The 14,311-nt window shown below is 38.6% G+C and overlaps 1 protein-coding gene across 2 annotated transcripts in view; it reads right to left on the reverse strand.

Moving 5' to 3' along the window:
* Positions 1–387: 387 nt before the first annotated feature.
* LOC132816687 (V-set and transmembrane domain-containing protein 5) overlaps positions 388–14,311 on the reverse strand; it is a 40,788-nt gene continuing 26,864 nt past the window's right edge. Inside the window, exons 3-4 of one of the 2 annotated variants that reach the window (XM_060826554.1) lie at positions 10,927–11,025; positions 388–515 (exon numbers count right to left, since the gene is read on the reverse strand). In XM_060826554.1, the coding sequence (XP_060682537.1) occupies positions 493–515; positions 10,927–11,025 (122 nt within the window). In that variant the 3' untranslated portion in view covers positions 388–492. Of the gene's footprint in view, positions 516–10,926; positions 11,071–14,311 lie in introns of both variants that reach the window. The other variant, XM_060826553.1, reaches the window with a different exon arrangement.

Consider the following 14,311-nt stretch of genomic DNA (forward strand, 5'->3'; position numbering starts at 1 on the left):
TGTGGCTTTCTCAGTAAACTCTTTTGTCATTCTGGTACTTTAAGCAGATTTGATTCTTTACATTAATTGTTTCAGCATCTGAGTTCATCAAATAGATTCAAAAATCAACAGTTTAAGGATTTACATGAACTGAATTTAAATAAATATGAGATGAGAGTTATACATTTATTGCTTCAATTTTCCAAATTTAATCTGTACTTAATATAAAATCCACAGTTCAAAATAAGCATTGTATGTGAGAACTGTTATTCAGAGTACATTCAAAGTATAGATGAGTTTGTTGCAATAATGAATATATGACAGAACTGAGATCATTTAGTGATTTTGCAAAAATCTCATCATATTAGCTATTATTTTTCATGATATAATCATACGAAATATGTCCATTCATCCATTCAAGTTTCTTAGTGTTAGTTATTCCTTGAAGTTCCTTCTATTTTCAGATTTTCTCAGTCTTTGTCAAACAAACAAACTGGAACATGTTATGCAATATTAAAGTGCTGACAGTTCCATATCTGTAGAATTTAATTATGAGAAAAAAAACACATTAAAAATTATTAAAGGAAAACTGTTAGATTTGAACGTGCATCCATATGAAAAATAAACAGATGGCTCTTTTAATGTGACAAGTGAGCATTATCTAGAAACTTCAATGTTATGTTTTTCTGAATGTTTTAAGAGTTAAGCAACATTGCTGTCAGATGTGACTTCTGCTTGTATTGGAATGCTGGTTTTCACTGTGACATAAAAGACATAAAAGGGCGGCACGGTGGCACAGTGGTTAGCACTGCTGCCTCACAGCGCCTGTAGACCCGGGTTCACTTCCCGACTCAGGCGACTGACTGTGTGGAGTTTGCACGTTCTCCCCGTGTCTGCGTGGGTTTCCTCCGGGTGCTCCGGTTTCCTCCCACAGTCCAAAGATGTGCGGGTCAGGTGAATTGGCCATGCTAAATTGCCCGTAGTGTTAGGTAAGGGGTAAATGTAGGGGTACGGGTGGGTTGCGCTTCGGCGGGTCGGTGTGGACTTGTTGGGCCGAAGGGCCTGTTTCCACACTGTAAGTCTAATCTAATCTAACCACACTTCATCCACAAAGCATCCCTCATTCATTGGTTCTGTTCTTTTAGCACCTTCCAATTCAAGAGACAGTCAGGTAGAAATTTGTTTTGCATGGTACTACAAAATGAGCAGCTAAATCATAGAATCTCTACAGTGTGGAAGCAGGCCATTTGACCCATCAAGTCCGCACCAACCCTCCAAAAGGTATCTCACCCAGACCCATCCTGTATAATTTCCATGGCTAATGCAGTAATCTGCACATCTTTGGACTGTGGGAGGAAGCGGGAGAATATGCATACTCCACCCAGTCCAAAGCAGGAATCAAACTCAAATTGCTGGCACAGTGAGATAGCAATGCTAACCATTGAGCCACCGTGCTGCCCTAAATAAAGCACTCTAAGGATCATCACAGCTCAGGCAAGGTGAGAGGTTAGGAATGAAAGTACTTAATAGTAACACTATGCATTGCAAATGAGCCACCTAGTCAATTGAGCTAACTGATCAGCTGAAATATTTTTTCCTCAGACTTTCTCAGGTGTGCTGAGTATTTCCAGCAATTTCTTTAATTTCAGATACTCAGCATTCATTGTATTTTGCTTTTTTATTTCTAACTCATGGTATTCACTAAATGAAAATGTAATTTGAAATATTATGATTCTGTATTCTGTGTCTTAGCATTTATTGCAGTTGTGATTTTGTTATGAAGGTGTAGAAGTGATCTGTACCTTTAAGAGAGTGAAGGACTTAGAGAGGCACACAGAGTGCTGGAGAATTTGCAACGTAACCTGTGGTTCAGCAGCTAGAGTAGTCGGTTGACTGAATACAAAAACAAACCCGAATGTGGCCAATCAGTTTAAATTATACCTCAAAAAATACCAAACTCCAATCAAGTTTGAATTTAGTATTTTGACAATATTAAAAGCTAATTACACAATCTGATGCTTTGGGGTATAAGACTGGGGAAAATTGAACAGTTGAGAGCGAACTGCCAAAAGACCAACAGATGTAGCCTGCTGGTCAGAACTCTCTGAGAGGTACCGTCTAGAGAAGGTGTTTGCACAGAGAAAAACGTCGACCCTGACCTGGAAGCAAACCTACAGAGGAAGATATAAAGCGAATATTCGACCGCTGGCTAATTTTGAAATTTGAATTTTTCAGGAAATCTTTATTGGGGGTTTTATCGGAATAGTATTGTAGAGGGAAAGGTAAAAGATAGGTTACAGAAAGGAGTCATAAATAGTTTTAATTAATTATTCTCTGCTAGACTTAAATAAAGTTGTTAATTTTTACTTTAAATAGTGACTTGAGAGATCGTTCTTGGCCTCTTGAATTTTAAAAGCACGGGGTAAATCTTTTAAACTTTAAATTACTGGTGATGGGGGTTACCCCGTGTTGGAAAACTTAGCACATAATTGTTTATACAAGGCAGTCGGACAACATTTAGTGCAGGGCTTAGCCTGGTGACACCATTTGACTGGTTATCCATATTTTTAATGCCACCAAAGGTATACTGAGTGAATGATTGTTGGAATAATTAATCTAAAAACAAAAAAAAAATGAAAATGCTTAATAAGCCAGACAACAGTGTGGCTTGTGAATATTTCTATGTTCTGCAACTTTTCACTCTTTGAGATGAACTGACCTATTAAAATGGGGGAAGGTGTGCTTGGATGGTCAAAGCACAATTACTGATGTATGTACTGCAGCAGCAAATGTGTTGCTGGTCAAAGCACAGCAGGCCAGGCAGCATCTCAGGAATAGAGAATTCGACGTTTCGAGTATGTACTGCAGCAACTAAGTTATCTATAAGCGATTTGGATGAGAATGTAAGAGGCATGGTTAGTAAATTTGCGGATGACAGAAAACTTGGTGCTTTAGTGTAGAGTGAAGAAGGTCATCTAAGAGTGCAACAAGAATTTGATCAATTGGGCTAGTGGGCCAAAGAATGGTCGATGGAATATAGTTTAGATAAATGAGGTGTTTTGGTAAGACAAACCAGGGCAGGATTACACAGACAGGCCCTGGGGCATGTTGTCAAACAGAGACATCTTGGGATGCAGGTATGTAATTCCTTAAAAGTGGGTGGTGAAGAAGGCATTGGCACATTTGGCCTTCATTAGTCAGAGAACCTCAAGTTATGGCAGCATATATCATTGTTAAGGCCACATTTGGTGTGCTGTGTACAATTCTGACTACCGTACGGTAGGAACGATATTATTAAGCTGGAAAGGGTGCGAAAAAGATTGACAAGTAACTGTTACTGAGACTGGAGGGTTGGAGTTATAAGGAGGAGCTAGATAGGCTGTGACATTTTTCATGAAATGTATGGGGCTGAGGGGTGACCTTTCAGAGTTTAATAAAATCATGAGGGGCATAGGGTAAATAGCCAAGGTAAGGGAGTCCAAAACTGGAGTGCGTCATAAGTTTAAGGTGAGAGCAGAAAGATTTAAAAGGAACTTGAGGGGTGACTTTTTCACAAAAGTAGTTGTGCACATATGGAATGAACTTCCAGAGGGAGTGATAGCGACAAGGATAAATATAGCATTTAAAAGACATTTGGAAAGGTATGTGGATAGGAGAGATTTAGAGGGATATGGGCCAATTGCAACCAATTAGGAAACTTGGTCAGCATAGACAGGTTGGGCTGAAGGATCTGTTTCTGTGCTATATGACTCTATAAACTTCAAGATTTAATGGTATGTTAGATGGATTGTTTATGAACTATTACTATCATAAAACTATTTGCAAGCAGTTTCAAGAGATAAAACAAAATAAGAGTAACTAGACATTGTGGGAAGCGTACAAATGTCTCACATTTATAAATGATGAACAGTTGGGTAGTGGCTACTTTTAGGCACAGAATTTGAAAAGTAACTGCTGATGAAAGCCTTTTTTTGGTATTTGGTAATATACTTACATTGCTGGGTCATATTTGGCAGGTCTTAATGGACATGTGAAAAATGTCAAATACCCCAATTTGATAAAAGCTAAAACGAAATGAATGGGAATCCTGCAAGGTAGAGTTGCACTTTTAAAAATAAGTTGTTTTCTTCAGAAAACAAAGAAATAGGGTTATGTATACACTGGTTGTAAGGTTGCTCACTGAGCTGGTAGGTTTGTTCTCAGACATTTTGTCACCATGCTAGGTAACATCACCAGTGAGCCTCTGGTGAAGCGTTAGTGTTCTGTCCTGCTTTTCAATGTGTTGGTAGGTTTGTGGGCTACCATGATGCCAAGGAGTCAGAGTAGTCTGGTAGTCATCTCTGAGATGTCTGATGTATGGTAGTGTGTGGAGCATCTCTGGACGTGCTGTGTCGTCTTGTTTGGGTTTGTTGTTTAAGAATTGGCGGACTGTACTTATTGGGTACCTGTTGTTCTTGAATACACCGTATAGGTATTTTTCTTCTGCTCATAGTTCCTGGGTGCTGCAGTGTTTTGTGGTCCATTTAAATAATGCCCTGCCTGCACCCAGTTTGTGGGTGTCGGGATGATTGCTCTTATAGTTGAGTATCTGGTCTGTGTGTGTTGCTTTCCTGTAGACGCTTGTCTGCAATTCTCCATTGACTGTTCGTTACCCTGTGATATCGAGGAACAGGAGTCAGTTGTTGTTTTCTTCCTCTTCGTTGAAATTTATGCCATTAAGGATGTTGGTATTGATATTGTAGGTTTCCTCTAATTTGTTCTGTTTCGTGATGACAAAGGTGTCATCCACATAGTGAGGATTTAAAATCTGGAATTAGACTATTGTCAGGAGTAACCATTTTTATGCATGCTTTTATTAACCACACAAAGTAACATAACAAAATGGCTTCAGGCTGCAAATTAACTCTGTGTTTGAAATGGCTTCTTACCCTGCTAAAGGCTGCATTCCTGTCATGCTGAGCTAACTGAATTAAAGGTAAAGCAGAACAACGAACCCTTCACAGCATTGAATTAACTAAGCTAGATAGGATATTACTATTTCAGTTAACCTTAAAATGCAGGTGGAAAGAGATAAATGTATAGTAAATAACTTTGTTTTCCAGAAAATATCATTGGGTTAACCTGCAGTCCATTACGTAATTTTATTACACTTTATTGGATTTTTTCTGTAATTAAGGCTATACTATTTCTTAAGAAACATACAATAATTGCCTTTGTTCTAAATGGAATTGCGCAGTTTCTCCAAGGAACATAGAAGCTGTTAACCTCTGTGTCGCTAGACAAACCTGTGCCTGGCATTGAAATAAACTGTGATATCTTGCAGAAGTAGATCACTTGTTGATTATTTGACCGACCACGGAACTGAGAGACACCTCCCGGGTCGAGATCTTCAAGAGGGAATCCAAAGCTTAGGTTGGATCGTAGGGAGGGATGTTGGTTTGAGTCTCTGCATCACTTCTGCTAAAAATCCTGATATTAGCGATCCCATGGATGTCCCATTGATTTGTTTGTAAGTCTTGTCATAGAAGGTGAAGTGGGTAGTGAGGCACAGGTCAACTAGCCTGAGGATGTTGTCCTTGCTGATTAAGTCGGTGTTGTCCGGTGTTTGTGTCCTTGGTTCATCCAGTCATGAAGTCAGCGTTTCTTTGGCCAGGTTGATGTTAATTGATGTGAAAAGGACTGTTACATCAAAGGAGACCATGACTTGGCCCTCTTCTATCTTGATGTCAGTGACGATGTTCATGAATTCTTGAGTGGAGTGAATGGAGTGGCATAAGTCTTCTACTAGGTATATCAGTTTACAGTGACATTCCTTTTCTAGTCAGTATGTTGGTGTGCTGGAAAGTGAGACTATGGGTCTGAGGGTGGGCCCTGGTTTGTGTACCTTAGGGAACCTGTAGAAATGGGGTGTGTTGGATCCATCAAGTTTCATTCTTTGGAGATTTGTTTCATTAATTTCCTCTGATTTCTGGAGTTTCTTCAGTGATGCTGTGATACAGTTTTCTAGTTGTGAAGTTGGATCCATCACCACCTGTTGGTAGGAGTTGGTATCTGCGAGCATTGAGTTTGCCTTTTCAATGTATTGTTTTCTGTTTAGGGAGATGGCCATGTGCCCTTTGTCTGCTGGTAGGATTACAATATTTGTCTTTTCTGGGTCCTTTTAGGGCTTTCCTTTCCTGTATGTTAAGGGTGGTCCCTTCTTTCTTCCTGCTTAGTGTTGGAGCTGCTGGCTGTCTCATGGTTTGTTGGGTTTCTTCTCTGACTCTTGTCTTTCAGGGTTGATTCCAGTGCTGCTAGAAAGTCCTTTTTGTCTGCATCTCTGTAGTTGTAATTCATCCATCATACTAGGACATTTTCTCTGTGTGTATATACACTTGCTGAGTTTTGTCCATTGTGCATCTCAATCAGATGGACTAAGACCATGCTGCAACATAATTAGGTTAGCACTGCTGCCTCACAACACCAGGGACCTAGGTTCAGTACCCCTCAGGCAACTGTCTGTGTGGAGTTTGCATAATCTCCCCTGTGTGGGTTTCCTCCGGATGCTCTGGTTTCTTCTCACAATCCAAAGATGTGTAGTTTAGGTGAATTCGCCATTCTAAATTGCCCCATAGTGTTCAGGGATGTGCAGATTAGGTGCATCACTCAGAGTAAATGTAGAGTTAGGATTAGGGTAGGGGAATGAGTCTGGGTAGGTTACTGTTCTGAGAGTTGGTGTGAACTTATTGGGCCAAATAACCTGTTTCCACACTGTAGGGATTTTATGAACAATATGAACTGTCTGCATCAAGATTTGCATATTCTCCCTGTCCCTGCATGAGTTTCCTCCAGGTGCTCTGATTTCTTCCTACAACCAAAAATGTGTAGGTTGGGTGGATTGGCCATGCAGGGTTACAGGAATGGAGTGGGTTTTTTTTTCCCCAGAGGGTTTGTATGGATTCAATAGGCTGAATGGCCTGCCCCACACTGTAGGGATTCTATGAAAAACTCAGAGTTATTCAGCACAGAAACAGGCCCTTCAGTCCAAATTGTCTGTGCCAACCAGATATCTTAAACTGATCTAGTCCCAGTTGGCCAGTATCTTTCTAAACCCTTCTTATACATGTATCCATCCTGATGCTTTTTGAATGTCATAATTGTACCCGCCTCCACCACTTCAACTGGCAGCTCGTTCTATGCACGCACCACAGTCTGCATGGAAAAGGTCCTTTTTAAATCTTTCTCCTCTCACCTGAAACATATGCCTTCGAGATTTGGACTCCCTACCCTGGGAAAAGACCTCTGACACTCCAGGGAAAAAAGCTCCGCTTTTATTCAGCCTCTCCTGATAGCTCAAACTCTCCAATCCTGGAAACATGTTTATAAATCTTTTCTGAATCCTTTCACGGTTAACAATTTGTCTTTTTAGTCAATGTAAACATCTCAAAATACTTCACAGAAGCATTTGTATAGAATCTCACATTAATCCATGTAAGATTTGGTCAAGAAAATAGGTTTTAAGGGATATCTTAAAAGACATAAGAATGCAAAGGTCTCGAGAGCAAATTCAGAGTTTAGGGCTTAGACTGCTAAAAGTATTGATTAAAATCAGCAACGTCAAATATGCTAGAATTGGCATAGAACAAAATCGTGCAGAGTTTTAAGCCTCTAGGACATTAGGTCATAATAACAAAGCCTTGCAAGCATTTGGAAACAGTGATGAGAAATTCACAGTTGAAATATTGCTGCGCCGGATTACGGTTGGTCAGGAAAAGCAAGGTGCTAGATGAATAGGTTTTCTGGAGAAGCTCAAGTTTTTAAATGTATAAAGTGAAGCACTGGCAACTGAAATAACCATGTGTAAGTGTAACAAGCATGTTGAATGAGGATTTCAGCAGCAAAAAGAGTTAAGACAGGTTTAAGACAGACAATGCAATAGAACTGGAATAAGGAGGTCTTACTGATGAAGAGTATATGAGATTGGAAGCTCAGTTCAGGGTCAAATAGGAGACTAAGTTTGCAAATCATGTGGTTCAGTTTCAGAAATCAGGGAGAGGATTCGAGTAGCTGGTAAATTCGTGGTAGGGACAGAAAATACTGGTTTCGGTATTAGTAACATTCAGTTGGAGGAAATTTCTACTCATCCAGGCACACAGTCAGTATAACAAATCAGAAGATATGCAGGCATAAAAGACGTTGTAGTGAGAAATAGCTAGATGAAATCAACATACATGTAGAACCTGCTGGTTCAGATGTTGTCACAAGAAAGGAACATTATGGGAAATAGGAAGTGACCAAGTATAGGTCCTAGGAGAAACTCCAGAAAAATTGGTGCGAGAATAAGTCATTGCTTGTGATTCTGGCTACGATTGCTCAGGTGAGGCAGTTCCATTCAACGGGAAATGGAGGAAGTGTTTTGAAGGGGATTTTATTAGATTAGATTAGATTACTTACAGTGTGGAAACAGGCCCTTCAGCCCAACAAGACCACACTAACCCGCCAAAGTTCAACCCACTCCCCTATATTTACCCCTTCACCTAACACTACGGGCAATTTAGCATGGCCAATTCACCTAACCTGCACATTTTTTGGATTGTGGGAGGAAGCCTGAGCACCCGGAGGAAACCCACACAGACACGGGGAGAATGTACAAACTCCACACAGAGTCGCCTGAGGCGGGAATTAAACCCGGGTCTCTGGCACTGTGAGGCAGCAGTGCTAACCACTGTGCCACCATGTGGCCCATGGCATTTTGTGGTTGACCATGTAAAAAGCTGCAGATAGGTATCAAGAAAGCTGAAGAAGGACACATTTACCAGTCACAGTCACAAAAGATGTCATTTGTACTTTCGTAAGAAACATTACACTGCTATGGTGAGGGAAAGGTTCAAAGCTGGAATACTGGGAAAATAAGCATGGATTTGGGAACTGGTGTCATCTTCAACCATATTGGGGAGGAATGAAAGGAAGGACTATTTTCAGGGTTTCAATGGCTGGAGAATTGATATGATGTAGTAGACTAGTTTCTGGCCCACACACCATTTGAGTTCCCTCCTAAGAAAATGAGAACTTACACTCTAATTTTCCAGGTCATACTTGAGTGCTGGGAGCAGGGTTTTTCTGTACTCTGCAATGGTGCAATCTCATGCAAACATTTGGGCAGACATGGATGAGATGCTTTACATTCAGATATATTATGCATAAATCTACAATACATCATACACAATATTGATATTTGTTGAACATAAACAGGCTGCATTAGCGTACAAGGATGTAGAGAAGCCAACTCTATCACTTTCTTTCAAGGATGCATCCATGAAAATTGTTACTTGAAAAATTATCCATCATAGGTAATGCACAAGTTGAAGGAAAACAATTCTTTTTCTTGTTCACATGATTTTAAATGGATACTATGTTTTTGTGTGTTCAGCAGGTATGCAAGATATCCTGCTAAATTGGATCTTCATGCAAAATCTTCCATTTATTGTTTGCCAACAAAATCAACTAATTTTATGTATTATGTTTTTGGTTCGCCATGGCTTTGCTAAAATTCCTGAGAACTGTAGTCAGCCTCATCAGTATTCAAGAGTTCATCTGCATAGAGATTCATACACTGGAGAACTTTAGTTATTTAGATATGAAAGCTGATGGTGAACCAATTTCAAGGAAGGAAGAAGCAAAAGTATGACCAAACAAAAGGCAAGTTGCTGCTTGCCGGAAATATAACATTATCATAAACCTTGGTGAATCAGGAGGATGAATAGCACATCAAATATCTCCAAGCAGAGTACAAAGCAAACAACTCTTTTGTTGCATAGTGTAGCAGAAGAAGAGATCAGTATCCTGCACTGTTTTGAAGCAGGATATCATAGGGAACAATAGAGATGCACACGCAAAGTTTTATCAGAGTATTTCATGGTTCTCCTAATTATTAGACATTTCAAAAAAATCTCTCAGCTTCCTCTGATGATTTGATTTATTGTAGTCACATATACAATGAAAGATAGTGTTTTGCGAGGAGTACAAATAGATCATGGAAACAAGGACATATGGATCATAGGGTGCTTAGACAGAGCAAGGCATTCAGTTTACAACTCTATAAGGAGGTGTGCAAAGCATAGAGAGTCCACTCCCAAGTCTAATAATAACAGGAAAGAAGATGTTCTTGAACCTGTTGGTGCATGTGTTCAAGGTTCTGTATACATGCTGATGTTAATTTTAATATATTTGCCAAAGTGCTAAAATAAGGTGTTTGTGATCAGAGTAATCAGTGAACTACAACTTGAAAGTCTCTCATCATTGCCTGCAAGGAGTTGATAGTAAAATGATTAAATAGCATCTTATCATTAGATTTGCTGTTATTGACAATGCTTTACTAAATGTTGCTCCACTTTTGGAATAAGTAACACAGTTTATTTTTGACTTCCTTGGTGACAAATAATCTATCTATGCATTAAGTATTGTTGAGTTGGGCACTGCTTGATGTCCTGCTCCTCCATCCTTGTTCTTGACCTTTCTCTGCTGTTCTTTCAGCCAGATTCAATATAGTAAGAGCCATGACACTGTTCTGTTCTTTAAAACAGCTGAGTGGTAATTTGCTATCTTTCTTTCTTTGTTCCATACTAGAATCCTGCCAACTTTTATATTGTTTAATATCATGCCGATTGGTAGCATCACTAACATGATCTTGGTTGAAAGGCAAGCACGACCAATTTGATTAATTTTCTGTTAATTGGTAATAATCCACAATTGTTTTAAACTGGTTCAGTCCCAGGAGTAATTTTAGGAACATGGTCAGAAATGCACAATGTAAACATTACAAATTAATTCAAATTTAGTAGGTATGGTATTTATACAAAAAAATTGAATTATTGTTCTGTGCAGATATTTTGCATTGCACAAAATAACTTATGTGCTTCACTACTTGAATTCTTATTCTATGAGGCTATTTCACCACAATGTGATTACCTGTTACACTTTGTGTTCTCTTCTTCATTTTATACAGTTCCACACTTTGATTGCAGATCCATAGAAAGAACATTAGGAGAATAGATATTGCAAAAAGAACTGTAGAAACAACAACAACGAAATACAAGTCCTTATAAACTGGTTCTGTGGAAATACAAATATTAGAAGAAATGTATTTTCATCTAGAATAAATTGTTAAATGTCAGAGATATTTTTATGACTTTCTGATTTTGATCTGATTTCTTGTTAGAAAATGTAATTCAATATTCATGTAGTTGCACTTAAGTTCTGAGAAAACATTGAACAAGCAGTAAATCATTAGCAAATTGTATATGCATCTATGATTACCAAGACAAACTACAAAAAGAGGGAAAGTAAAGTAAATGGGGATAGTGCTTTATTTGACAATAGCATTAATATAATTCACACACTGTTAGCCTATATCATCTTGAAATTTCTCTATCCTCATAGTATTTTTAGTGCCATTACAAATTTTGAAATTGTATCTCGATGGTAATCGAATACAATCCATCAATACACATCAAGAAGAACGGTGCTCTTCGTACTTCCCTTGTGGGATCTCATTCTAGCCCTTCTTCCAGTCAAAAAACAACATTCCCAGTTAAACAGCAGATTACTGCTGATGCTGGAAATATAAATAAAAATAGAAACTTCTTAGAAAGGTTAGCAAGTTAGATAGTGTCTGTGGGGAGGAGAACAGTTAACATCTCTGATCAATGACTTTTATCACTATAGAAAAGTTGGAGATGTAGCATATGGGTGGCATAAGAACAAAGGAAGATCTGTGATACGATGGAAATTAAGCAACATTGAATGACAGCAGAGCTTGACTTGTAGGACCAAAGGTATTGGGGCAAGAAAAGAAGCAAAGAAACAAAAGATGTGTCCAAGGCAGGTGTGCTCAATCTGAAAACAAAAATAAGAAAAATAGAAGCATGCAAAGAAAGAGAAACAAAATGGGGAAACATAGTTTACAATTTTGAAATTGTTGAATTTAACATTGGATCCAGAAGGCTGTATTGTACCTAAATGAAAAATGAGGTACTGTTTGCAACCCTTGATCAGCTTCATTAGAAGAGTACAACAGGCCAAGTGGTGTCAGTGTGAGAACAAGGTGAAGAATTAAAATGATAGGCAAACAGAATTTGCACTTGCTGATTTATATTTGCAAATACATTCTATTTTGTTCAAAAAGCACACAATCTGTATGTAGTCAGTCCATGTGATATTTTATTAATTCCTATTTTGGAAATAGGACCAGTCCGACTCAAGGTTGGAATACAGATACACTCTCCTCATACCTTCAATGAGCTGAGATGTTACCTTTTTTTTAATAAAATCTTAAGTTATCTCAGTAATGTGACTTGAAAGAAATTCTTGGATTTACATACTAATGAATCAAAACCTGTAACCTAAGTGATTAAGACTTAACAGCAATCTAGGTTTGTTCAATACATCTCATCAGCTGTGTGATGTTTTGATGTTTTACTATAAATTCTGTGTCCTATGATTCTGCCCCACCTGATGAAGAAGCAGTGCTCCGAAAGCTTGTACTTTCAAATAAACCTGGTGGACTATAACCACCAGGAGTTTTAACTTTGTCCACTCCAGTCCAACACCGGCACCTCCACATCCTATCACAGACATTCCTTTGTTTTGATGGAAATGACCCCATGTTCAAAACCTATTGGATCTTGACATGAAACAATAACTTTGTTTCTCTTTTCAAAGCTGTTGCCTGACCTGCTGAGTATTTCCAACATTTTCTGTTCCTATTTAACATTAACAAACTTCTCTGTTTCACTTTTGGCAGTTTCTCTTTTGGGGATTGCAACTTTTCTGACAAACCTATTTTGTGACACTTTTGGAAGTACAAACGCACTCATTATCATCATTAACAATCTAATCAGAAACCTCATCCAAGTTAATTCAAAACTATTTGGCTTTAACTTACTGACCTTCCTTAATTAATCCACACTTGTCCAGTGAACTGCTAATTTTGACTGTGACCAACCACCGGTGAAGTCTCCCAGAGCTGTGTCATAACACGCATGAACAAGTTAACTAACTAAGCTTGACAAAGGGTCAGTTAGACTCAAAACGTCAGCTCTTTTCTCTCCTTACAGATGCTGCCAGATCTGATGAGATTTTCCAGCATTTTCTCTTTTGGTTTCAGATTCCAGCATCTGCAGTAATTTGCTTTTAACTAACTAAGCTTACTGCTTTGTAGTTACTGGGTTTATCCTTGTAGCGTCGAGTTTTGGACATGTGTGTAATACAGGTAGGTCTGCTATAACCCCCATTTCGTCAATGTGAGTTTACTATAACACAAGTGGCAAACTGGGGACACGTTTCTAAAACGCAAAGTTTGTATTGGTTTTAATGTGATTCCAGTCCCATAAGTTTACATGGTACCGCTGTTTCATGATTTTCTAATAACATGGGGTAACACAAGAATGGAACTATCGTGGTAACGACTGTGTTCAGCCAACACCACAGCCTTTATCTTCTTGTTACTGAAGAATCTATCGAGCTCTGCCTTAAAAATATTCAAAGACTTTGCTTCCACTGCCTTTTGAGATGTAGGGTTCCAGAGACTTGTGAACACTCTGAGGGAAGGAAATTCTCCTCAACTCTTATTTTTAAACAGTGACTCTTATTTTAAACAGTTCTAGATATTCCCACAAATGAAGACATGTTTTCCAGATTCACCTTGCCAATACCCCTCAGGATTATATGTTTTAACCACATAACCTCTTGCCCTTTATAATCCACCAGAATCCAAATCTCACAAGTCCAAATTGCCCTCATCACCAAACTTCTTATTCCAGGGATTAGTCTAGTAAACCTTTTCTGAACTGTTCCCAATGTACTTACATCCTTTCTTAAATGAAGAAACAAAATTGTATACAAAATGCCACATGTGGTATAACCAGTGCCCTATGTAACCTCCCTGTTTTTATATTCAATTCCCTTGCTGTACCTGTACACTAAATCTTTCGCAATTCACACACCAAGGCACCTACATTCCTCTGCACCCAAGTGTCTGCAATTTCTCATCACTTATACAATATACTTTTTTTTAATGTTCCTGTCAAAATGGACAATTTCACGTTTTCACACGTTATACTCAATTTGCCACTCACTTAACCTTTCTATATCATTTCATCGAAGTCATTTCGTAAATTATAAATGGTTGAGGTCCCAGAACTGATTCTCATGGTACACCACTCGTTATATCTTGCTAACCATTTGCACCTATTCTCTATATCCTGTCAGCTAGCCAATCTTCTGTCCATGCCCTATGTTATCCCCTACCCAATGTGCTATGGTTTTCCTCCCTTTACCCCTAATGGAAATGGTA

Source organism: Hemiscyllium ocellatum, chromosome 6 (genome assembly GCF_020745735.1).
Source record: "Hemiscyllium ocellatum isolate sHemOce1 chromosome 6, sHemOce1.pat.X.cur, whole genome shotgun sequence".
Classification (NCBI taxonomy): Eukaryota; Metazoa; Chordata; class Chondrichthyes; order Orectolobiformes; family Hemiscylliidae; genus Hemiscyllium; species Hemiscyllium ocellatum.